At 43.6% G+C, this 25934-nt stretch overlaps 1 protein-coding gene across 1 annotated transcript in view; it reads right to left on the bottom strand.

Annotated features, from left to right (window-relative positions):
• BLMH (bleomycin hydrolase) overlaps positions 1-25934 on the bottom strand; it is a 305030-nt gene that overhangs the window by 78805 nt on the left and 200291 nt on the right. Inside the window, exon 11 of the mRNA XM_069226259.1 lies at positions 6382-6451. Within this exon, the coding sequence (XP_069082360.1) occupies positions 6382-6451 (70 nt within the window). The remainder of the gene's footprint in view (positions 1-6381; positions 6452-25934) is intronic.

Below are 25934 nucleotides of genomic sequence, written 5' to 3'. Positions count from 1 at the left end.
ACCCAAGGCTCTGGGAGGGCTCTAGGTGAGATTTGGGATGACTGATCAAAAATTACAACTCAAACAGCAGTCAAGTTGATGAGAAGAGGTGGCAAAACACCAACTTTGATGAGCTGGATTTGATGAGCCAGATGACCAGATACACACCCACACATTTGAGAGGGACTGCTACAACTACCATCTCTTTTGTGAAAACCTGAGGTTCAGATTTTAACTGAAAAGGAAGCACTGTGAATTGGTAATGGGTAGAACCCACTATAAAACACAAGTACTTCCTGTGTGCCTAATAGATCGGAATGTATGCATACTGCAGATCTACTGACACCACAAAGTCTTCAGAGTCCAACACCATTAGAACCTGAGCAAGAAACAGCATCCAGAATTTGTACTTTCATAAGACCAGTTCAGGAACCAGAGGACGAGGATTAGGCGAAGACTGCATCCTGTATGTCCACAATAGTGTTCTGAACATCCGTGGAGAACCCAGTAGATCAGAGCTATGCACATTTCCGCAGGGTGACAGATGAACCCATGCCTTGGCTACAGAGTCAGCAGTGTCAAGACCAGCTTTTATAATATGTTTAGATGCATCTTGCCCATTGTTCATCACTTCCAAAAAATATCTTTCAGGTGGTCCAGTAGATTGGTTGCAACTAAGGCTGCCATATCGCAGAGGGCATGCCTACAGCAACTAAGCAGGCACACAGCATTTCAGGATCTGAGGGAGAGAGTTCCTACTAAATGCGATATCTTAACTATAGCCTCTAGTGTTTTTTGATTTCTTATCTGGAGGCTGAGTCAGGAAAGCAACCTGGGCTGAGTTCTGAGGTGAAGGAAATCTAAACAGTCACACTTTCTGGGGATGGGTGCGCAGACAAGAAAACCGGATCACAGGTGCTTGCCTGTACCAGAGAGCAGTGGTTATGTGGACCACCAGGGAAGTTGAAGATTTAAGCCATAGCTCCTTATCTTCCCCATCAATGCTTTATTTAACAGAAGCAAGGGTTCACTGGTTGAGGGAGGCATTTGTAAGACATCTGATAAGATATAATAATGGTAATCTACTGTTGGTAGAGGTAATTCAAGAACTTCTTAACCTTTTCTTAACACAGAATTAAAGGAAGTCAGCTCAGCTGTAGCAGATCTAGAGATGGATCAAAGTCGATATCTGGGGAGGTATCTAGACCACTTGCCTCCTGAAGAGCTGGTGAGTCAGAAGGATCATCAGAATCATCTCCTTGCTGATCATCGAAAACTACATCCACCTGAAAGGCTTGCTATGATTGTGCTTCAGACTGTCTTTGTTCTTCCAATAAACGAAAGACACTTTCTCCAAGATATGTCTCTCTTACCACTTTGCACGGTCTCTGAAGTAGGTTGCAGTGTCTGTGCCAATAACAGTCATACGTTGCATCAAGTCTGAATATACCCGAGGTGGAGAGTTGGCGGGCACCGATTGTGGCGCTGGTGTGACCCAGATGGGAGAGTCGTGATGCCAGTCTATCAAAGGCTGAAGCTGGTGACATCAGTCCAAGAGGAACCTTGAATTGGGGAGCGCTCAGAAAAACCCATTTGGCGTCAGTCGTGGGAAGGTACAAGACAAAAAGCGTCACTATTCCATTGGATCAGCCAGTGCAAAAGTGGGGACAGCCGCCATCCTGAAACGATCCATCGTGGCTCCCATGAAGTTGGAGCAACATCAACTGTGGTGGAGGAGGAGGTGATGAGAGAGGAGGCAATAGCGCCAGAGATGACGTTGGGTAAATCTCCACTGTCTGCTCAGAGGTAGGCAGAGCCAGAGAAGACTTACCTGTACTTTTGGGTCAGTGAGAAATAGAGTCTTTCTTGTTTTTATTGTGGTGGTTTTTTTTTCTCCCTCAAGGGCTTGGGCAAGAGTGATGATCTCTGCTCCTAATCACCTCGTCAAAACGAGCCATAAAAAGTTTGGCCCAACATTCCTGGGTGGCCTACGTGGGCCCCTGCCAACAGAGGTCACACAACATGTCATGTCTCAAACCAAAACACCACCGTGTGAAACTGCGAAGGACATTTATCCATTGCAAAGTCAACGAGGCTTATAGCTTGAGCATTTCTGAAGTGAGGTGTCCCTACGGCATCAGAAAGAACACCTTGTTCTCTGTGAGAACATTTTCTCAAGGTGAAAGCAAAGCTCCGGATAGCGTCAAAAGGAGTGGAAAAAAACAGAACTAACTTTAGGGTGCCAGTTCCAAGGCTTTATGACTCAGATGACATCATCATTACTCCACGTCTGACATCAGAACAGAGTCAACATCATCTGTTGGTGCCAGATAGCTACTGCAAATACTTTCCCCATCAGTCTAACTCCTGGGATATTCAAAGGTGAAGAATCTGCAGGTAAAAGTATCCATCGGAAAAGCTATTACTTGCTATGGAATTTAGGATATTTTGCCTCTTTGCGCATGTGAGAGGACAATGTCTTACTTTTGAGTGAGGCTGCCATAGCCACCAAAATTAAGCACAGAGGTTACCATAGATAGCTGATAATATCCTTTGATGTGATACTTTTGGTTGAGACTGACATGGAAGGCTTCAAAAGTAGCTTCAGTATGAGGACTTGTGACTCAATACATAACACTCATTTTGGAGAAAGGATGGCAAGAAGGGAGTGCAAAGACCTAGGCTGCCAATAATACTAAACATAAATTTGCATGGTGGCTGCGTCTCAATGGGCAAAACCTCAATGTCGTTAGCTAGCAAGTGTTGCTTTGAAGAAAGCAACTCTTGATGTTCAGTGGTAGTTTCATAGTGGTCAGCATCTAGGTAAAAAAAAGTATTGTCTCTTGGGAGAACACAGCTAAGCAGAATATCTGCTTGAGCATCCACTGCATTCGATGGCCCAGCTGGAATGGCATGAAATTAGTTGAAGAGGCAGCTGAGTAGGTACCACAGAAGTGTCAATGAGGTTCCTGCTGACAAACCGACAGGTGCCATCAGGGATAGAGCATCAAATGTCAGAAACTACATTAGTATCGGAGGAGCAGAGGAAGTAAAGGTTCTGAAAGCATAAAAACCAACATCTTTGCCCTTGGACTGGTACTGAATGCGTCCAGAAATGAATCTGAATCCAGGACTGACAAAGCATTGTACATTACTTCCACATCTAATGTGACAAGTACTTAGTTTCAGACCAATGTATCTCCATTCATGACCTCAGGAGTCTGTATGTTCTTTCAGGTGTTGGTTGGGGGAGATAGCAGTGGAGAGGATGTGAAGTTTGTAGTGGAGGGGGCCAGAAGGGGGGGGGGCAGAGGGAGGGAGAATCAATTGGTTGAAATTTTGGAGCCCTTGTACAGCTTGACTGTGCACTCCTTTGAAAATGTATTAATTTTCATGAACATGAAAACATTTGAAAGAAAAAACACAGACTCGTTCATGCACTAATTTATTCACTCATACATGCACTCAGACTCATGCGCCCACTCACACACCCACTCTCAGACCCACTCAAACACCCACTCAGATCCATTGACAGTGACAGATCCTGGGGCCAAATTGCGCAGCCCACTGCCAAAGGACATGTGTGGCACGGGGTTGGGTAGTTATAAAGGTTTAGCTGCAAGGCCTGGTTGCAGGCCAGGCCTTTCAACCAACCCCCCCACTGCGCATGGCCAAAGGCCATGCACGGCAGGGGCTGGAGCAACGTATAGTAATTAAAATTGCTTCATGTTAAAAAACGATAGAAATTCACTGAAAAAGAACAAAGGTAACAGGGACGTTATAGTTAGGTTCTGAATTTACTCGTACAAAACCAAGAAATTCAGCAGTTGTAATGAGAGTTCTTTTAAGTAACTATAACTTGCGCCCTAAGGAAACTATAACTTGCGCCTTCTCTATGCAAAGCTAATTACTCCACATAACATTGATGAGCTCTTGTATGGCATCTTTGATATTAACACAGCAACATTTGCAATAAAATTATTAATTAGAAAACTGTGCATGGTAAGGACACGATTTATAGTTTCCTTAGGGTGTGAAATATAGTTACTTAAAAGAACTAACTGCTGAATTTCTATGGTGTTGTACGAGTAACTTCAGAACCTAACTATAACGTCCCTGTAACCTTTGTTTTTTCAGAGGCATAATGTATCACAGGCACTGTTGACACACATGCCATGGTAAAAATTTAACACGCTGCCCGTCTCTCTTGAGGAAGACTTAAGATTTTTTTTTTTTTACACTGGTTTGTCAAGCTCTGAAAACGTCAATAACTGCCATTTCAGAGCACGAGCTGGGAAGTGGCTAGGAAAGAGTGAAAACAGGTACATCCGCTGCTAAGCCACCCCAACTAACTAAAACAGTTGTGTTGTTTATTTTCGAGTGTCTCCTTAGTGCAAAAGCCTCAGAAAGGCACCTCCTAACCGTCACAGGTGTCTGACCAGCTGGGATAGGTAGCTAGGATAGGATGGGATAGGGATAGGTAACAAGTACGGAAGACGCGGACAGCCAGGACATCGACCGTACACACTAGTTTGAGGCAAGTAAAAACAGACCATATACTAAGGGGGAAGAGAGAGGTTTTTAGGGCTCTGTTCAACTTTATGAAGTCTTCTGCCATCCTCAAGGATTGAGTTGGAGATTCATGGAAGAAACTGTGTACATGAGCAGGTTTTTCCCTTCGTCTTTTCTGCTTGCTTATGTGGATGGCCAGGAAGCTTGTAGTGTCACGTCTTACGACCTTTTGGGTTAGTAGATAGGTGTGGAAAAGACTGCAGCATGACCATTGGGGAATTTATGGCTGATCGAGTGTCTTAAATTATGTTCTTGCTTTACCTGGGACATTGGGAGATCGGAGGGCCGCAGTAATATGACATTGCATTCTAAACAGAGATGAGGTGAATGAACAGCACGGCCTGGACTCTGTTAGCTTACCCTGTGCTTTCATGGGGAACCCTGTAGGGAGGTGGTTTCAGTAGTTCAGACAAGATGATACAATACCCTCAAGCACAGCTCCAACTCAATGGAAAAAGTACTCTGAGGCGTCATTATGCACCCAGTCAGTAAGTATACAGGACTTTAAAAAAAAAAAAAAAAAAAAAAATAGCAAGGAGCTTGGTTTGACGTCTTTTCTGACTACAGCTATTCTAAACAGTATTAGGGATTGGCACATATGAGACAGCCGAGGCGCAAATTCCCAGAGAGCTAACAAGCTTTGGTTGCTTTTTGAAGACTTGATGCTTATGGTGACCACTGTGCAGAAGCTACTTAACAAATACCTACAGAAAAATATAATTTGTATTTAGAAGTTTCATATATTACAAATAATGTAATTTGTAGGGGAATTAGAGTGCTTTACAAACATACTTGAATACAGAAATATTTTTAAGATATTTCAAAACATATAAAGCAGTGACAAAAAAAGTATGAAAAAATATGGTAGGGCACATCGAGCTTCAAATACAACAAAATTATTTTACACTAAAAAAATAGGGTATACGTCTTACAGTATGATTACAGATCAGCTGTTGGCACGAGGATTGCGCGGTCGTTAAGCAGACACTATGGACAAGAGCGATACGTTTGGTCTGTCGCCTCTGATCAAGTACAGCATGCGTGCACTAAAAAGTACACAGCCTTTTGCACCTTTTATACTATCTGTATAAGAGTGCTACCAACACGTATGTAAAGCAGCCTGTGATGCCCTGCACTGGAGACCAATAATGCAGTCCGAGCTGCACTACCTCGTGGGAGTGGCATAATGCAAAATGATGGGGCCCGGATGTAGAATGAGATGGGAACCTCCCATATCTGACTGGCACTAATTGGCACTGGGGGGACTGGGACGCCCGGGAAGGGTTGGGCCCCCTGTACTGCCATGGCCTGCGTTATGCCCTTGCCTCGTGGACTTGTAGGCTGTCCCTGCCAAGTGCACAAGGCAGCAGAAGTCTAGATATACCAAAGATTAGTCCGTACAGCACGAAACAACCTACAGAAAGAAAAAATGCCGCGGTATATTCAAACACACAGCTTGAAATTCTGTAAGTATTTAAATAAACACGGATCGAGTCAGCCTCTTTTTTATATGGATTACCCACTTTCTTAATATGCTTACTGACATTAACCATTAAATAATCCGCAGTCTACTAAAAATATCCTCCTGACCAGCAACAGTGAACGCTCGGATTTCTGGTAGTGTCTTGTTAGTGTGCCCAGTGATGCTTCAGTGCTCAGCGGCGCTATATACATAACATTATTAATTTAAACTCAGAGCAGTTAGGGAAACAGTTTTCCTGATGACACAACGCAAAACATAATACAATTGTAAGTCTGACTGCTGTAGTCCAAAGCCTATTCACAACTAGCTTCAGGGTGGAGGAATGCAGAGGAGGCCCATTAAATTACCTTTATTTCCACGGTCGTCACCCCAGGAGTTTTCAACCCTCCATTTTTCAAACGATCCTTCTTTTCCTTCCTGGAAACCAAGCACATCGGTAACATTTTAGTGGAACTAGGAAACTAAAATATACAAACACAAAAAGCATTAATCACGTGAGTAACATTTTCCGAACTGAAACAAGCCCACCTAATTAGCTCGTAATCAACACTGACTAAACACGGCCTGCGGAATGAAGCTGCCTATTGAGTGAATATGCAAAAGCCAGTCCTCTGACCTGCACGACTGTCGGTCAGGCAAGCACCGAGACCGTTCTCCAAAAACTCACTCCGAACAGTGAGAAATGAAAAGCATTGTCTGCTATTCAGACTATTGCTCTTAAGTGAACGGTGGTGCATGTCTTCATGACTTCTGCCTCCATCTGCCTGGAATTAGTAAGAAAAAAGGAATACACACATTTTACAACTAGTGGTGGCTAGTAATTTCTAAAAACAAATGTTACAATCGCCGCATTCCGAACCATTCCTCGCCTCCTCTGTACAGAAATAAACACTGGAAAGGACAACCAGTGTCGCTCTGCTGATGCTCACTGCCGGCACAGGCTTTGCCAGTGCTTGAGCCAGTCAATGACTGCAGAGTTGAGGGAAAAGGCATTAGCAAAGGCAACAGCTGCGAGCTGCCATCTTGGAACGTTATCTCGAATCTATGATAAGTCTTGGAACATTATAACAAATACACAAAATGGTACTGTTGTGCCAACTCCAAGACGTTCAGTCTACATGCGCGCAGGGAGGGCGGGGGAGGTAGAGAAAGAGACAAAGGCTCAGGATGCGCACTCCCATCTAGCGCTAAACTTGAAATGTCACCGAATCATGCAAAAAGAAATTAAAAAAAAACACATTCCTCATGTCATCAGAAAACTGATTAGCAACCAACCAATCAAATAGGAGGGTCAACCCCAACACTGGATAAGCGTAGGTCGAACGGTCTAATCAGGTACAGGGAATAAAAAATAAAATAAAAAAAACAAAGCCATCCAGGCACGAGCAAGGAACAGACAAAGTGTATGTTAAAGCATTCGTTACAATGCTGCTTAAAACAGACAGCTTCTGTAACGGGGCCCAAAACGGACTATAGTAGAACAGCCCGGTGGACCCATTTTATGTGGAAAAAGGCTGCTTTGGGATCTGCTCTTCAATATTACATACCAGGAAAACACGGGTAGTGCATTCGTGCTGCTTCGGACCACACACTTTGAGAAAAGGCAAGGAGATGTAATGTGCCGAATGTTACCAATCTCTCCCCTAACCTTCCCCTGCCCATTAGTCTAAGGTTGCTTGTATGCGACACTCACGTTCCCAAAACTAAAATGCGAACAATGATGTATAAAAAAAGGCAACACTCAAATACGCCCCTAACGTTGCCAAATCAACATAGTTTGGGAACCTGAGCTCCTCCATACACCCGTGCCTGAAACGACTTGCACGCACCATACCTTAATTCCCTCTGTGCATGTCATTCCGTTACGCTGCATCAGAAAGAGAGTCTTCAAAAATATCAGAATCTGCGCTTGCGGCCCTTTCGACTGTCCCCCGCTCTCTTACCCACTCTCACTTTCAATACGTTTTCCCCTCACAACGCAACTTAAATTCTGGCCCCATTCTTCTTCCTCTGGCGAGCGTGTACTTTTAACCGGGACGGCAAAACCTTCCCGTACCTATGCGCCTCAATTATGTTCATAACCATGAAACCGCTTTCATCACAAATGGCGGTGGAATTTGCTACTGTCTACCCCTGTTTCATGCCCATCAACATGAAGGCACGCCATAAACACTTGCACCACTGGAGCAAGTGATAGAGAAACAGAAAAAACAAACGCAGTATAGTCTAGCTCTGATTTTCACTACAAAGCAGCAAAGAACACAGACCTGGAGACGACTTCAACAGAAACAGGGCGAAATTTCATACCACCATGTAATATTTTTAAACAAGCAATATTCCAACTCAAATGTAATCACTTCATGACATGAATAGACATTCCTTTCATTCGGCCACTTGCATAAAGGAGGAATCTTTGTGAATGCTAGCAGAACTGAACTCCACACAGACTGCCACAACACAAGAAGCCAAAACCTAAACTTCTATGTGGTAAAAAATTAAAGAATTGAAAAAAGGTAAAACTAAACAACTCGAGAACTCAAGCAAATCAGGTGTTACAATAGAAAACACTCTAACATATCTATACCTTCCAAGTCAATGGATACACGGTTCTTCTTGAACCTAGCTCCTGAATGAGCAGTATTCCCTTGGCGTCAGGAACACAATTGCCCATAACGTTTTTAGGGTGGCATTAAAAGGAGCAAACATTTCCAACCTCTCTGTATAAAACTGTTCACACACAGTCTGAGGGGTCGATCTCGAGATGAACAATAATCCAGTCCCAGCCAGTAACCGGATTAGTAGATGTGTTATGCTGAACCTAGGATTATTGGATATGGGAAAACACCAGCACTGTTTCAGCTGTGTTTTAAGGGTTGCTTATGGCTGCTATACAGTAATGATTTTAATTAATCGAACATATAGAAAAGTTACTTACCTTGGGTAATCGGCTATTCCTATTGCTACATACTCTATCTACCTACATTTCCCTCACCTCTGAATAGCAGCACTGGGGCCCTTACGCAGCCAGCCCAGCGTCATTTTCATTTTCAATTCTATTTTTTTGCAGTGAAGATGAGAACATAATCAGCGTTATGTAGGTGCAGAGCAAGACTAATGTGGAAGCTTTTTTTTTTCCGGTGAGAAACCTGTGCATAGGAAGTGTAGGAAAGTACCCTCTTTTGGCATGGTTACCCCCACTTTTTGCCTGTCTGAGTTTTGACTGTGTTCACTGGGATCCTGCTAACCAGGACCCCAGTGACTGTGCTCTCCATCCCCTAAATTTGATTGCTTAGAACTTAGCACACCGCACAATTGGCATACTGGCGCCTCATGCAAGTCCCTTGTATATTGTGCCTAGTTTCCCAGGGCATTGGAGCACCACGGATTCCCCATGGATTGCAGCATATATTATGCCACCCATGGGAGCCCATGCAAAATGTGTCTGCAGGCCTGCCATTGCCTATCTGAACATCACAGCTTATTATAACAGTCAAAAGTGTAGGGGTAGCAGCTACGCACAATACTGAAAGTATGAAAAGGTTTAATGGAAAGAATTGATGAGGACGAGTTTTTATCTTAATAGCCACTTAAATTTGTTTGCCAACAACTTCAAATAAACATTACATGCATTTGTGATAGCCCATTTGGGCATGATGAAAATCACATCTATGGTTACAGATTTGATTTTAATAGGAATTAGTAGTTATACGCTTTATCAAGATAGAAGCACTTGCAACTGAGTTAGTTGTTGGAAGAACAGTAATGTAAAGTGTATATATGCATTTTTAGTATGATGGTTTTAACATGTTGTTAGAGAAAGCTATTCAATAGAAATGCAGGTGGCACAATACAAAACTGAAAAGGCTTTGACCACAGGGGCTAAATTACTGAAATGCACGTAGCACTTTAGGCTGAAATAATAATGAGAGATGTAATGAAACAAAGTAAATTCAAAATTTGACAGTAATATGAATGTATAGTCGGGCTCTTTGCAGTTATGAAGTCTTGTAATAAATATGCATGTATATGCTTATACACACATATGCATATACAGATGCACATACCTATATATACTTTTGGCCACTAGGTATTTAGTGTTAGGACCTAGTTTCTATAGAAACCTATATCTTTGGTGCTGGTAGATTAATCTTCATGAAATTTTCTCAAAAAAGCTGATGCCCACGTCAGCTGCTGTCTGGAAAGTTTTGGGGTGATCCGTCAAGCGGGGGCAGAGGAAGAGGGGTGGTTGTACCAAAACCATTTTCTCCATGTTCATTTTTATAGGGATTTTGAACAGGAATAGAACTGAACCACTGGAAGGAATTGCACCAAATTTGGCAGAAAGGTAGCTCTTTGTACAGAAAGAGCCCTTTTTGTTATTTGGTGTAAATCCATTCAGTATTTGTAGAAATATTAAAGGAAAAACAAATTTGTATAAATAGGGATGCAAAGGCTCAGCACACCCTTCCGCTCTTGTGCTGAAATCATGAATGGCTGCCAACACTTCAACAAAGAAGGGCTGGCAGGCATCTTGAGAAAAAATAAGAAAAGGGGCCAGGGTAGGGACACCGACACCTTAGCTCTGGGGCTGAGGTCTCAGAGGGAACCCCCACTCCTAAGGCCCCCAAAGTTGCTGCAAATTTACTACGGGGTCAAGGGTCAGCGGCAAAAAAAAAAAAAAAAAAAAAACACAAGTACCGTCTCCCGCGCTTGCTCTTAATTAAGCTCCCAGGAGGGCCAGGTCCTGAGGGCATGTGAAAAATTAAGGAGGAGGTTGCATGGGGGCCACCCCTCTGCTAGGGCATGTTTATGCCCTGGGGACTACTGCCTCCCAAGGGCTTAAATCAAATAGTATGCGGGGGGGGGGGCTTAAATGAAATAGTAGGGAGGGGTGTGCGCCCATCGCCACCCATACCACCCTCCCCCACCGGGAACCACAACCTCCCAGAGGCCACAGACTCTCACACCCACTCAGTCTCAAACCCAGAGGCACGCTCACACCTATTCTCACATCCAGAGAGAAAGGCCATGGGGTCGGGTGATTGGCTGCAGGGATTGGGAGGGATGGGAAGAAATAGGAATAGCCCTAATGGACAATTTGAAACATTTTTACATATCAGAATGTATGCATCAATTGTATAGGGGACTGAAAGGTGAGCTTCCATAATTGCACAGATAACAGATGGCTGCTGTTCTTCATTTGAGTGTTAAGTACTCAAAAGACTTACCTAATGTAGACACTTCATATATTTAAAAAATGTATACATGGCAAATGGTTAGCTTTGAACTGTATTAGCACAGAACTAAGGTTGGTAGGCATACAACTGCAATCACTAATAAGGTTAAGAATACTGTTTCAGAAAAGAAGGTTTTAAAATTCACACTGAAAGTTAAAACAGTGGGCATTGCCTAATATGCGCTACAATCTATGGCGTTTCATATAAACACAGCTACTAAAAACTGTATGGCAAAAAATGCCTTTGAGGCAGAATGAAACATTTTGCACAGTAACACAAAAGCACCCAATGCATAGAACCAGGCTTTGTTCACATATGTACTATAGCAAAATTGTTTACCTTGTTAGTACAAAGTGTTACACAGTTAGAGTTCAAAAGGATATGGGCAGTGACTACTGGGACTTCCAGGCCTGCACACACCTCTACCAAATTAAAAGACTGCAACTGCTTCCAACGACATTGAACTATTTTTAAGAAAGGAACTTTTGGGCACTTAGGCAGGCAGCACTTTCTCCTTCAAGACCATCTTCAGTGGTTTCTAGTAGCGAGATTGTTAAGGTTTGTAATTGAAGACATTTTTTATGGTGCCTACAGTTAAAATAGCAACTAGTTGAGGGAGGTGGGGGGTGCAGTGGGGGGGGGGAGGAAGGGGTCAGACGCACAGTAGCGGTAGGAAGTAATATTTGAAAAACATTGCATGAGCCCCTGAGGTTGGAGGCAACGTTGATGAGATACCAAATGGGGGCAAAGATATATATATATTTTAAATAGTCAGTTTTTCAATTTGAACTTGGTGTATGGCACATCACTTGAGTGGCAATCTCTGGAAGGAGTGTTATATGAACCTGCTGTCAAAGTGCAGAGCGTTTTTAGGGCAGACTATGGGACAGAGACCACAATGTTAGGATTTTGGGCACCTCAAGCTTGAAAGAGAAGGGGGAGCTTTAGTTCTGGTGTTTCCTTCTCTCTTTGTGACCTTGGATGTGGTGGCTCACCATATCTTGTTAGAACATCTAAGAATTATGTTGAAGGCTTCAGCTCATTCTTCCAGATGATTAACTCCATCGTGGACAACCATTACCAAGAGGTTAAATTGGGCCCTTACCTACTGGAAGTCAGAAGACTTAAGTGTGTGGCTACCCTGCTATCATCAATTTGTTACATTACTGGCATCCCTCTATGCTAGCCTATGGGACTAACAGGCAATTATACAATCCTATACTGACACCTACATATGTATTACATATTCTGCTGATCTGATGCCAAACCTTGAGATGGAATCACTACTTGGAATTATTCCGAATCGTATGTCACTCATCCTTCTAAAATTCAACACTGCCAAAACTTGATCATTTTTTGGGTGAAAGAGAGATCTTCCCTACCACTCCTTGCGTCCCTCAAAAAATCAATTTTAGCCTGCCCGCAGCTGCAAAAGGGGTAAAAATCTTGACTTTCTCCTTGGTGCACATACAGTATCTCAAGTAAGGAGCAGAGCAAAAAGCTTTTATTCTGTAATGAAGAAAATGAAAATCTATTTCACTTCTACCTGAAAATCACAGCAGTAGTACTGGGTGGCTTGGTGAACTTACTGTTATTAGACTCTTGCATTATTTTGTGCATTCTATGCAGGACTACCATCCTGCCTTAAAGATCAACTTCAGAGAGCTCATAAAGTGGCTGTAAGAGGCAGAACATAAGAAACAAGACCCTGTCTTTTCAGCACGCAGGGGACTGCACTTGCTTTTGATGCTATCATTAGATTTAAGAAAGTGTGGCTAGCTTTTAAATCCCTCAGTCAACTGGCTCAATCATGTCGTCCATCAAAATTTGGGCCTTACATGCCCCTAGAGATTTCCCAAATTAAATAAGGTCCTTCTCAATCTACAAATTTAGCCTACTCTTACATTGCAGTTGATCATTTTCAGTATAAACTTCCATAGTATTCCATGCACTTCTAAAACTGCAAAGCCATTTTACGTTTTAGGAAAATGCTGAAAAGTAGCTAATCTGGTTAGGCCTTGTTTTAAAGTCAGCACCAAATGCCACTCAAAGGAATGAAAGTGCAAGAAAATGAGCAGTTTTGTTTGCTTACTAAAGGAATAAGCACAATTTGGTTTCCTTATAGATGGCAGTAGAAAACAAAATTTTTCTAAGAATAGTCTGCTTGCATCTTGATGTTTGGATGACACCAGCAGGTGAAGAAAGTTTAGGAGTTTGGCTCACAACTGACCCGTTTAGTTTTAACACCATAGAGAATTTGGGACCATTAACTGGTCGTTTGTCAACATTTGTATTTGGTCAGTGACTGACTCAATCTTTACTTGCTAAACTGTCCATGATTTTTATCATTCAATGCGTAGTGGAGTGACAGGTCAATGTAGAAAGAAAGTATGTTGGCATAGTGAGCATTAGCTTGAACAAAGCTTAGCATAAAACATTCCACAACTAAAACAACAATAATAAAACTCATAGCAGCAAGATGGCTCAGTATGGGACACCTTAAGACAGCCCAAGTACTTTTCACCAAAAGCATTTTGTATGCTAGGAATCTGCAATGTTATAAAGCACCGATTGTGAATGGTGAATAATCACTACTGCAAGCTTGAGGGGAGTGGAACTCAGGGGCCCACCTATTAAACACTAGAGCCCAGGGAATTGCATGTACTGTTGTGAATGTCGTATTTTACTTTGTGGTTGTATATAAATGCTCCTTTTTTTCCTTACAAAAGCAAGTATTTGACTGGACAATCATTTATTGTTGCTGCTGCCTGTATTTTGAATTACGAGTCTGTGTTCACCCAGTATCTACCCCCTGCCTTAGTAGCTTTGGTCTGTCCAACCAGCAGTACCACGAGAGCAAAGTGCAGAAGCGGTACTTGTCCCAGGGCCTATCTTACTATGGATCCTGGGCAACTGGGCCATCAGCAGTAAAAGGCCTCTACCCCCATGGCCCTCTGAACGGGGTTTTGACACCCCTCAAGTTACTATTAATAAAGAGAAGCTGTATATCCCTCAGAATATGCTAGTCAATGGCATTATGGTAAGTACATGTACAGATGAAGCAGAGGTAAGCTCTTACTAGAGGCTGATTGATTTTGTGGGTGTTCAGCTTTTAGTGTCCGCTGATGACCAGCATTAAAGATAACATCCTCTGGTCGTACAAAGCAGCGCAAAACAAAAGAGACTGATCACATGAAATTGCCCCCCCTACTGTTGCATCAAAGTTAAAAACCAAACTGGGTATGTGTGTCAGGAACAGGTAATTAATCTGCAGAACAGAGAGTGCCTTTGGCGTCCCAAATTTGAGGTCTCAATGTAAGTGTTCTGTCATTGTTCTAGTGATTCAAAAGTGCAGTGGTTTAAGTATGATCTCGGATCCAGACTGGGAGCGTGACTGTTGGGACAGAAGTATCCCCTGCATGGTAAAAGGGTGGGTTCAACTGCCCTAAGTGACATGACTGCATAAGACACTGCTCTTCATTTTTTGTTGGACCAGTCAGCATGCTAATCTAGTGTGTTCGAGGTCTTATGCTGTTCATGCTTTTTCCAAGTTCCAGGACCTGTTCTGTGACCAGGAGGGGTTCATCAAGCAGGGCCGATATACGGATATTTGACTACTATATACAACCTGGGTTGTCAATATGAAGCGGTGGTGGCAGCATTCTGACTTCCATGGATTAAAAGTACTGAACAGACTTTTTTCTGTCAAGAAAGGCCTGTAGCTCTATCAGTTCCACTGCCCCACTCATCTACATTTCTGCTTACATGTGACAGGCAAATCCGTATGCTGACATTCTGCGTGCATGTTGACTGGTGTATATTCCTGGAGCTGAAAGGAGGATGGAGGGAGAATGTGACATAGCAATAGTCTATTTATTTGAGTTATCTGTATAATGGGGAGCTAGTTCTAGGGAAACAGAGCACTTTATATGTAACATATTTACCAGCTAATAAATATGTATTCTCACTTTACACACAACACAATAGAAGAAAAACATCTATTAGGTGAACTTAAATGTGACATGAGGGTGCTGTTTAGTCTCTAGTCAAATATAGTTTGAAGAAGCGTGTTTTCAGTTCTTTATGAAACACCAGTAACTCTGGGTTAAATCGGATGCAATCAGGAATTGAGCTCTATAGCCTTGGGTCAATGGGAATAGAAGGAAGTTTTGCTTTTTTAGGTTTTAGGGATTTCTAGTGCGTTGCTGTTTGAGCTTCTAGCCCCAGCGCATCCCTCCCTCCCTCACATGATCCCTAAGAAGCCTTTGACTGTTCGTTAGCCTAAGCATCAAGTGCGGAAAGGGTGCACTTAGCCCACTTTCCAGAGCCAGTGTAGGATGGATCCAATGATGGTTCTAGCCCCCAGCCTGCCCCTCGGCCCCCAGGGTCTAACAGGAGGTTCCATTCTCTCAAACAGAAAAACAGCCAGGCGGCCCTTCCAGCCAACAAAACCCAACAAGTTCTTACTGAAAATTTCAACATTTCAATGGAAATGGCTGGCTTTTGATGTATTGTTTTTATTGTCCACAGTAACTCTCAAGTCTGCCTGAAGTAAACCCCATTATATTGCTTTGGGAAAGAAAGGTAATCTCTAAAACCTGAGCAAAAGGCAAATTCCCTCAACGTGGCAATGAAAGAAAAATATGCACTTCAGACGCAGTTACAAAAAGAAGGGGGCGCAGCAATTAAAAAAGGAAACTGCTACACAAATAACCTTATCTAAGCGCGTTCTTGAATTCCTCTGTGGGACGCTCGTACTCCGCTTTGACTCTCCGTTCAGCAGGAAGCTGTTCACTTCCCTCTCAGGGCTGACTTTTGAATGCGGTGAAGAAGGAATCCGAGCTTGCAGCCTTAGGGTTAGCACAGCAATTATCCGCGGTCGTTGCCCATCACTGAACTCAAGGTTTTCAACGTACAAAAAGAACCGAAGGAACTGCACGACCTAGAATTATGTTGTTTTATGCATAAGGAACTGACGAAGTGGAGTATTACTTAAGCGTGTGTGTCATTTACAAATGCGTAAGTAACTAGGACTTATTTTAAAATAGGTTCACACCAAATAGTTTGTCAGAGAAGTAATCTATTTTAGTCACTTGGTGAAGCAGGATACAGCTCCTAATAAAACATCTTGGAGACGGAAGGGTATGACTCCCTAAAGAAAAGGAGATTAGACAACCTTAAGTAACAGAAGGCATCCACTTCCATTAGACATAACTGCAATAATATCCTCTGATAAACGAACAAGCATTTCAGCTGTTTTCACCACGAATCGTATATAATTCTCTCTAGCAATCAAATGCATTTAAACTCGCAGGCAACACCTGGAGTCTGAAATCAACATGAGCAGGTCCACTGGAACAAAGCGGCAATACAAGACAAAATTATCCGGCAGGCACGACTGAATTAAGAAGCAAGAACATGGTAAATTATGTAGTATAGCGTATATGACGTTTTAACACAGAAAATGAAACTAGGTAGATCCCAGGGCTTGACAAAATAATCACTTTTTGAAGCACGTTAGCGCAGAACAGTTGTAAACACTGTCCTCCATTATCAAAAGTAAAATAGTTTGTGCAATAGTATTTCACGAAGCAGAAATTAAACCCATATTTATCTAATCGTTTTCATGGAAGGCACGCCAGTTTTCTTCTGCAAAAGCCAGCTATCTTGAAATACTGCTGCTGGAGCTCAATCCCCGATTTATTCTGTGGTAATAAGATAGGGCTTCTGGAAGCCCACTTTCCACAAAAAAAGGATAAAAGGTGCCCTTGTTTTATTTCGCATATCTCAGCAATGTTTTAAAATCTCTCTGCTGGAGTCCATGGTCTGCTCTATTCTGTGGTTACACATTAGGATTTATGGAAGGTCATTTTTCCAACTGAAATGTACCTGCAGAGCAGTATTATACATTGTGAATGTGTTGTTGAAGTTTTCAATACGGAGAAACTTAAGATTCAATACATCCGACCCCACAGAGATGCCTGGTTTTAAAACATTTAAAAAAAAAATCACTTTTTCCTCACATTTCGGTGACGAAAAGTTCTGGAATCTGAGAGAAGCCACAAATTTCCCTTCCACCCAGCGTTCTCCCAAGTCTCCAGATAAAAATGGTACCTCACTTGAGTGGGTAAGCCCAGTGCCCGCGAAAGGAAATGCCCCAAAACAGAACGTGGACACATCACATTCTCCCAAAGAAAACAGACTTTTTTTTTTGCAAAGTGCCTAGCTGTGGATTTTGGCCTCTAGCTCAGCCGGCATCTAGGGAAACCTACCAAACCTGCACATTTTTGAAAACTAGACAACTAGGGGAATCGAAGATGGGGTGACTTGTGGGGCTCTCACCAGGTTCTGTTACCCTTTGCAAACCTCAACATGTAGCCAAAAAACAAACAAACACTTTTTCCCCACATTTCGGTGACAGAAAATTCTGGAATCTGAGAGGAGCCAAAGATTTCCTTCCACCCAGTGCTTCCCCAAGTCTCCCGATAAAAATGGTACCTCACTTGTGTGGGTAGGCCTAGTGCCCGTGAAAGGAAATGCCCCAAAACACTACCTAGACACATCAAAATTATCAAATACAAAACTACCTGTTTTGGGGGGGGGGGGGGGGGGGGGGGGTTGGGGGTGGGTGAGGGGGGGGGAAATGTCCTGCGTTTATGGTCCTGAGCTCAGCAGCCATCTAGGGAAACCTACCAAACCCAGACATTTCTGAAAACTAGACACCCGAGGGAGTCCAGGGAGGTGTGACTTGCATAGATCCCCCAATGCTTTCTTACCCAGAATCCTCAGCAAACCTCACATTCAACTAAAAAAGAAAAATCACATTTTTCCCACTTTTCTGCGTGGGATCACTGCACTGGGACAAATTTCCTACCACCCAATGTTCCCCCTCAGTCTCCCGGTAAAAATGATACCTTATTTACGGTAGGTGGGCCAAGTGTCTGTGACAGGGAAGAGCCAAAATCATGTTGAAATTGAAGGGGAACCAAAGCGGGTCCAAAAGGGCAGTTTGAAAAAAAACATTTTTAGGCTGACAAGTGCAGCAGAATTGTTGTCGGTATAGACGAGACAATACCGGGTGGTAGGAATTTTGTGGATTCCTGCAGATTCTGGAAGGTTCCATCACAGAAATGTGGGGAAAATGTGTGATTTCAGGCAAAGTTGTAGGTTTGCAGGGCATTGTGCGTAAGAAAATGGTGCAGGGTGCATGTGAAGCACACCACACTAAGATCACCCTGATGTTTAGTTTTCAGATGTGTCTAGGTCTTGTGGATTTTTCTACATGGCAGCGTCCCAAAGTCCAAAAAGTGCAGCCCTCAACATTCCAAGTGGGACGATTTTGAGAGTAAGCCAAGCTCTCATGGCCCAAATGTAAAACCAAAACCCAAAATAATCAAATGTCCTCTTGCTTGCAGTGGGATAAGATGTTTTAGTGTGTGGGGGGGAGAGCTGAAAGACTGTTACCCCCTTCACTTGACCCTTGCCCAAGTGGCTGTCCCCAAACAAAACACACACACCAATCCCTGGTGCCTAAGTGGTTTACCCCCCCCCCCCCGCCCGGGGGCAGATCAGACTAATAGAAATAGGCTGATCTGCCTCCCAAGGGGAGCAGAAATGGCCTAAAATAAACCCCCCCCCCACCCCAGGGGAGCAACCCCTGCGTTGCGTGAAATTGGTGCAAAAAAAAAATCCCTGGTGCCTAGTGGTTTCTGCCCCCATTGCGGGCAGATCAGCCTAATAAAAATAGGCCGATCTGCCCCCAAGAGGGGAAGAAATGGCCTAAAATAAACGTGCCCCCTCCCCCCAGGGGAACGACCCTTGCCTAAGGAGTCACTCCCCACATATAAAAATTTAAATAAAATAAAAAATCCCTGGTGTCTAGGGTTTTCTGCCCGCCCCGGGTGCGGATCAGCTTAATTACAATAGCTAACCAATGCTGAAGTACATGTGCTCTCTGTCTAAATTGTACTAGTGATTAGTTATCCATAACTGGCATATCTGATTTACTAGTAAGTCCCTAGTAAAGTGCACTAGATTTGCCCAGGGCCTTAAATCAAATGCTACTAGTGGGACTGCTGCACTTATTGTGCCACCCACATGAGTAGCCCTGTAAGCATGTCTCAGACCTGCCACTGTAGTATCTGTGTGTGCAGTTTTAAACTGCCAATTCGACCTGGCAAGTGCACCCACTTGCCAGGCCCAAACCTTTCCTTTTACTACGTGTAAGGTGCCCCTAAGGTAGGCCCTAGGTAGCCCCATGGGCAGAGCACAGTATATTTAAAAGGTAGGACATGTACTGATGTGTTTGACGTGTCATGATAGTGAAATACTGGCAAATCCGATTTTCACTATTGCAAGGCCTATCTGTCTCATAGGGTAGAATGAAGACTGCCTTTAAATATATTTTAAGTGCAGTTTCCCATTGGGAGCAGATAGAGATTATTGAGTTTGGGGTTTCAGAACTCACAATTTAAAATACATCTTTTGGTAGAGTTAGTTTTTAGATTGTGTTTGAAAATGCCACTTTTAGAAAGTGGCCATTTTCTTGCTTAACCATGTTGTGCCTCCGCCTGCCTGTGGAATCCACGTCTGGGTCAGACTGACAGTTGGGCTGTTTGTGAATTCCCACTAGACAGGGACACAAACGCATATCCTGATGAGTCTCCTGGTCTAGAGTGGGAAGGGAGGAGCTGACATCTGCTCCTGAAAGAGCTGTGCCTATCCTCACACAATGCAGTCTCCAACCCCCTATAATGTTTGTCTGGGGCCAGGAAAAGGCAGGATCTTGTCAACAACTTTGCTTACTTCAAAGGCAGAAATGGGTATAAGTAGTGGGACAAAAACTCCAGATTTTTTATATCACTTCTGGACCAATAAGAACCACTGCCGAGGAGAAGAGCTTGATGCCTGATCTGCCACTCTGCCTGTTGTTGTGCTGTGCTGGCTTGCATCTACTGCTTCTCCCTGAGAGGGAAAGAACTGGAATCTGTTTTCTGCAATCCTGCTGGTTAAGCGTCTCCAAGGGCTTGGATTGAGCTTGCCTCCTGCTGAGAAGTCTCAGGGACAGCAAAGACTTCACTTATCAGCCTTCGGGTCTACTTACTGTAGACCAGGTAGTGCCTACTCCAGTCTCTGGGCCCAGGGGAGTGAAAGCTGGTTGAAACACAAGAAAAACCAGTGCACCGACTCTGGACGATGCCCAGACCGAAACCACTACTTGAATCCTCGACAGCGCCTGCAACCTAAACCGTGGTCCCTGCTGGTATGAGACAACCCCGACAACATCGCAGGCCTGACGCTGCTGCAGCCCCACTAACGTTCCATGATTTTGTGAGTCCTGAGTGTGTGTCACCGACGTCTGTGACACCCAACTCCGCTGCGGCGCACGTAGGACCGTGGCATGACTGCAAGCCCGTGAGGTCGCCCCACTGCTTCTTGACCTGCCGGACATTGACCCTGTAGGAGTGTAAGGAACCGACGTGTTGCACCGATGCCTCATCGCCTCCCCGGCTCCACAGTAAGGAACTGACGCAGCACAGAACCCAGCAAAACCTCTCCTCACCGGCTTGTTTCTTCATTTACCAAAGGTTCTGTACCTGGGGTTCTTTGTGACTCCGTGACCGGCGCCACCGGATTCGGATTGTTGGGAACGACTGTCACAATGCCACGATAACTCTAAATTGAAGCATTTGTGTTTCGAAGCGCTATATTCAAGTTTAAGCTTGAAAATTCATAACTTTGCTGGTGTATGTTGGATTTTTGTCATTTTGGTCTTGTAGATAAATACTGGCTATTTTTCTAAACTGGAGTTGAGTCCTTTTGTGATGTTTTCACTGCATCACTGTGTGTGATTGTACAAATACTTTACACATTGCCTCTGAGATAAGCCAGACTGCTTGTGCCAAGCTACCAAGGGGGTGAGCCGGGGTTATCTGAGCTGTGTATCTCCCTTACCCTGACTAGAGTGAGGGTCCCTGCTTAGACAGAGTGCAAACTGACTGCCAACCAGAGACCGCATTTCTAACAATGCCACTAATGTTCTGGGCTTGCTGATCCGGAGGGAAGGCCCGATAGCGCACTGTGTCCAGAGCAGCTCCAAAGAAAGGAATTCTCTTCAGAGAAGTCCAGTATGACTAATTAGGAGGTTCACAGTCCTCTGAAGGTGGTCCACTACTGAACAAGGCGAGTCGGTCTTCAACAGCCAGAAGTTGAGTAGGAAAAGACTGCCAAGACCAACCAACCACCATCACTTTCATGAGCACCACAGGGGCACTGGTTAGGCTGGATGGAAGCACGGCAAATAGAAAATGCTCCTGGCTCACCTTGAACTTCAAGTAGTGCCTATGGGCCTGCAGGACATAAACAAAGAAATAGGCATAGTGCAACTCCTAGCCATCATCCAGTCTCCTGGATCCAGGACAGACAAAACATGAGCCACTGTGAGCATCTTAGATTTGCCCTCCCGCAGGATGAAATTGAAAGGTTGGAGATCTAAAATAGGACAAAGGCCTCCACCCTTTTTCAACAATCAGACTAGTGAGAGTAACACCCAAATCCTATTTCTGAGGCTTGGACTTTCTCTATGGCTTCTTCGCCAAAAGGGCCTCTACTTCCTCCAGCAAAATGGACAAGTGGTCCTCGGAAAACTCCTGTAATGTGGGTGGAAGAAGTGATGGGTCAGAAAGGAATGGCAGAGCGTAGCCTTGTTGAACTATCTTCATGACCCACCCCGTTGCACCTTATGAACTGCAAACCCTGATGGAGATCACTGATCACTTGGGGCTGGCGCCAGAGGGGCAAGGGACTGGGAGGTTTGCTGACCCTATAGGCCTGAACACTGTAGTGATCCACTAAAAGACAGTGGTGCCTGGTGCCTGTATGCAAAACCCCTGGTGATACCTCAAAGGGAGCGAAACTGCTCGGGATACTGCTTGGAGAAACCAAGGGAGCATGTTGTGGCTCTACTTTCTTTGAAGCTTTCTAATAAGTAATCTGCCTTCTTATCAAATAGGCAACACCAATCAAAAGCCACATTCCTAAGTGATGCTTGACCACCACCTTACAATCCCATGGATCTCATCCAAACATGGCACCCGAACACCATGCTAGTCCAGACTACTCTGCCTACGTAGTCAGTAGAGTCCAGTTCATATCTAGTAACATATTTGTCCATCTCTGGGCAATCCTGATTAGTTTGCCCCAGGTTCCTACAGGACTGCTGTTAAGGTCTCTGGGGCCAAGTCCCATAATGCGCAGTACCTACCCAGCAAGCAGCTGGTGCTGACTGTCTGAAGGGTGAGGCTAGCCGAGGAGAACACCCATTACCAAAATGCCTTAATTCTTTTCAACGCTCTCTGGGCAGAAGGGTTTTTGGCAGGGTGTTATGTGAGGAAGGAGAAGGTAGGTTATAGGTAGAAGGTTGGGATTAATGCAGCTAGTAGATGCCTGAATTATAAGGCTCATCAGAGAAGCAGTCACACCCAGAGAAGGTCTGTTGTCATGCTACCCGCCTCTTTACTGATGGGCAGGATGAAAGCTTAGCTCAGGTACCGATGAAAGTATCAAGCCAGGGCTTTGTTGAATAGTGGCAAAAGTGCAGACGAGGTCTGCCCAGACTGCAGGACTTCAGTGAGGACATTAGTTTTACCCTCAGCAGAAGGCAACTGTAAGTCCAGCATTTCAGCTGGCTGTCTGATGGCTAAAGCGAATGAGGCTGTCTCTTTCGCTGATACCCTGTGGGTGAGCAGGGAGTAAGGAGGGTGGTGGTGGTGGCGGTGAGTTCCAGCCCTAGTGTCAGGTAAAGTGTCCAATCCACAGACCACCTTTAGGTTTAAATAAAAGTTATCATCATATTGAGGGGGAATTCATTCCCATCGACACCAAACGCTAGTTGACTTTGGTCAGAGTCCGAACCAAAAAGTTGTTGGCAGCTGTTAAGAGTTGCTGTTTTATCAGAATGAACTCGGGTTGGGTGAATCTACACTGTTTCAGGATATGCCCTTGGTCGAGATCGATTTCAGACAGACAGGACAATGGGACCAGCGTCCTTCTATGGCATTGGGGCCCCATTTCCATGGTAGGCTGGGCACTACGGAAACACGACTGCAAGCCATGCAGGGGACATTTCCATGCCAAACCGGACAAAAAAAATGTAACTATTCATTTCACCCTGCTTGAATGAAAAAAATAAAAAAAGATATATATATATATATATATATATATACACACACACACACAAACATATATATACAAACACATGTAGGTTTTCGTTTTCACCATAATTATATTAGGGCTAGAGAAAAAAGAATCTCATCATTAAGCATGCAGCCATCCTTCTGGTTCATAGTGCTTTAAGAATTCAATAAAGGTACCCTTTAAGAGTTCCGTTCAAGCCTGAATAAGGGTTGAAATGCAATGGGTTTATTAAGAGTATCAACACAAGCATGTACAGAGAAGGATAATGTTAAAGCTACGCATGGAAGCTGTCAGTTTGCATCTGTTGTATATTTTAAGGGCGTGTTGCCTTTACATCGCACACAGTACATCGGAAGCCATTACATCACAGGAAGGTTTTGCTACATTCGCATCGGGAATCGTGGCTCCTTTCCGTGTAGGCTCAGGGGCTCCGAGTGTAGCTAACTTCTAACAGAAAGATTGGTGTGCCAAGGTACGTAATCATCACTGTAGCAAGGAAGCACATTGCTTTAAGGAGTAAATGCTTAAAAAAAAGATGCTAAGTATAACAATTCCTATCAGAGTGGTGAGCGGTGTGAAGTTTGAACAATAATGATAGGTACATAAGATGGAAATGTATTAATAAGTTATATGCAAGCCTAATTCATTTGCACGGAAACTTTTATTAGATATCCAAAATGCACTCATTTGCTTTGAAAGCATAGCAATTGAAAAAAACAAACTCCATTGTTTATTTGACTTTAATCTGAAAGCTCTTTAGTCTGAATAAATCCGCTGGGTTTTACAGAGATAACATCTAATCAGGTTAAATGCAGTCTAGGAACTATCAGGTCTTTCGGCAGCAATAAGAGTGTGAATGGCTCAGAGGCAGTCAAGTCCTCTGACGACAAAAAACGAGTCAGAATTGATAATGGGTCATGGAAATCGCAAAGAATGTATACTAAACAAAGAAGCACGTGAAAAAAGTGAGAAATTTATAAATGTGAACACACGAATCAGACTTCGGAAAAACAATTTTCACTTTTGTGTACCAGGTTGGTAAATTCAAATGTCAATTAACGTTAATAGAGACCTCCCTAAAAGGTTTTCTCTCCACTCATACTCTCCCTTTCCCTACTCGTCCTCACAACTGAAGGCTTTTGTGCTTCTAGTACTGAAGAATCTGACTTGTATTGCAACTGAACCACCACCTACTTCACGTCAGAATATGAAGCCGAGCTTGCGGAAGGAAATATTTTGAACATTAAGAAATGTGCGAACGAGGGGGACTACTATTATAATGCCCTTTTCATTACGAAGGCGCTTTCTTACTAAATAGAATATCATAGATGGATACTATTCCATATTTAGTTTTGCAGTACCCATGAAACAGAAGAAAAAACAACACCCCCTCCAAATGCTGTTGCACCCTACTTGAGAAGCAGACACTTCCTATTTCCAGTAAAATTCATTGAGTAACGATCATGTTACTACCACATAGCTCTGCTCATTACTCCAAAACGGCTCGAGGCTAGCCTCACATTTACCCAGAGAGCGCCCCGCCTTTTGTAAATAAATCAAACACCAACACCACCTTGTCCGGCCAGCACCCACTCCCTCAGCACCCCTCTTTACCAATCCGCTCTATTGCCTCCGTTGCACAGCGTTTCACTGCTTTGTAGCCACCGCTGGGCTACATAAATCTCAAATCGTGCATATGTGTCGTTTGTTCCCTTTACATTAGGCAGACTGAAACAAAGTCATCAACTTATTACACATCATTATAGCCAGCTCAGTCTACCAAATTTCTGTCCCAATGTCGTGATCGGATGGTCAGTCCTCTCACCAAGATACTCTCGTCCTGCAAGTTTGCAATCGCAACCACGCCAGGTGTCGAAGGCGTCTGGATTCCGAAATAGCTAGTCATCCTGCCAAGCCGATTTGGTGGTCACTGTAAGACTATGGTGATCTCACGGGCGTGTGAAGCACATTTATCTCCAGTGAAAGGAAGGAAAAGTGCTCCGCTGGTACTGGGATATGAAACCGGTCTCACGGAGGACTGTGAAGCCTCCCCCATGCCAGCTACACCAAATGAAAGGACCCCATTTAAAATTACTCCTTCCGTAATTTTGTACAAACTCACATTATTTAGAAACAGGCCGCAAATACCTTACTTCTGTATTTTTATTGTTGTTAATTAAGAGATGCTCAATCACAGGACAGTAAAAAAATAAGAGTACTCCTAGAACATTTCATGGGCACTGGTTCAACACTACAGTAAATTCCCAAGTGCCCGATTAACATAGTACATAGTGCACAAAATACCCATTTAAATTATAATTTCAAGATTTAGCACAACAGAATCGCAGCTATCCAGACACTGATATGATGTGTGTGAAGTTCAGCCCAGGAATATAGCGGCCATCCACAATATCCTGGTGTTATGTGGACATGTAAGGCCAAATGTGGCCATATACAGCAGTAATACG

This window comes from Pleurodeles waltl, chromosome 3_1 (assembly GCF_031143425.1).
Source record: "Pleurodeles waltl isolate 20211129_DDA chromosome 3_1, aPleWal1.hap1.20221129, whole genome shotgun sequence".
NCBI lineage: Eukaryota > Metazoa > Chordata > Amphibia > Caudata > Salamandridae > Pleurodeles > Pleurodeles waltl.
This window is presented reverse-complemented; position numbering and strand designations above follow the sequence as displayed.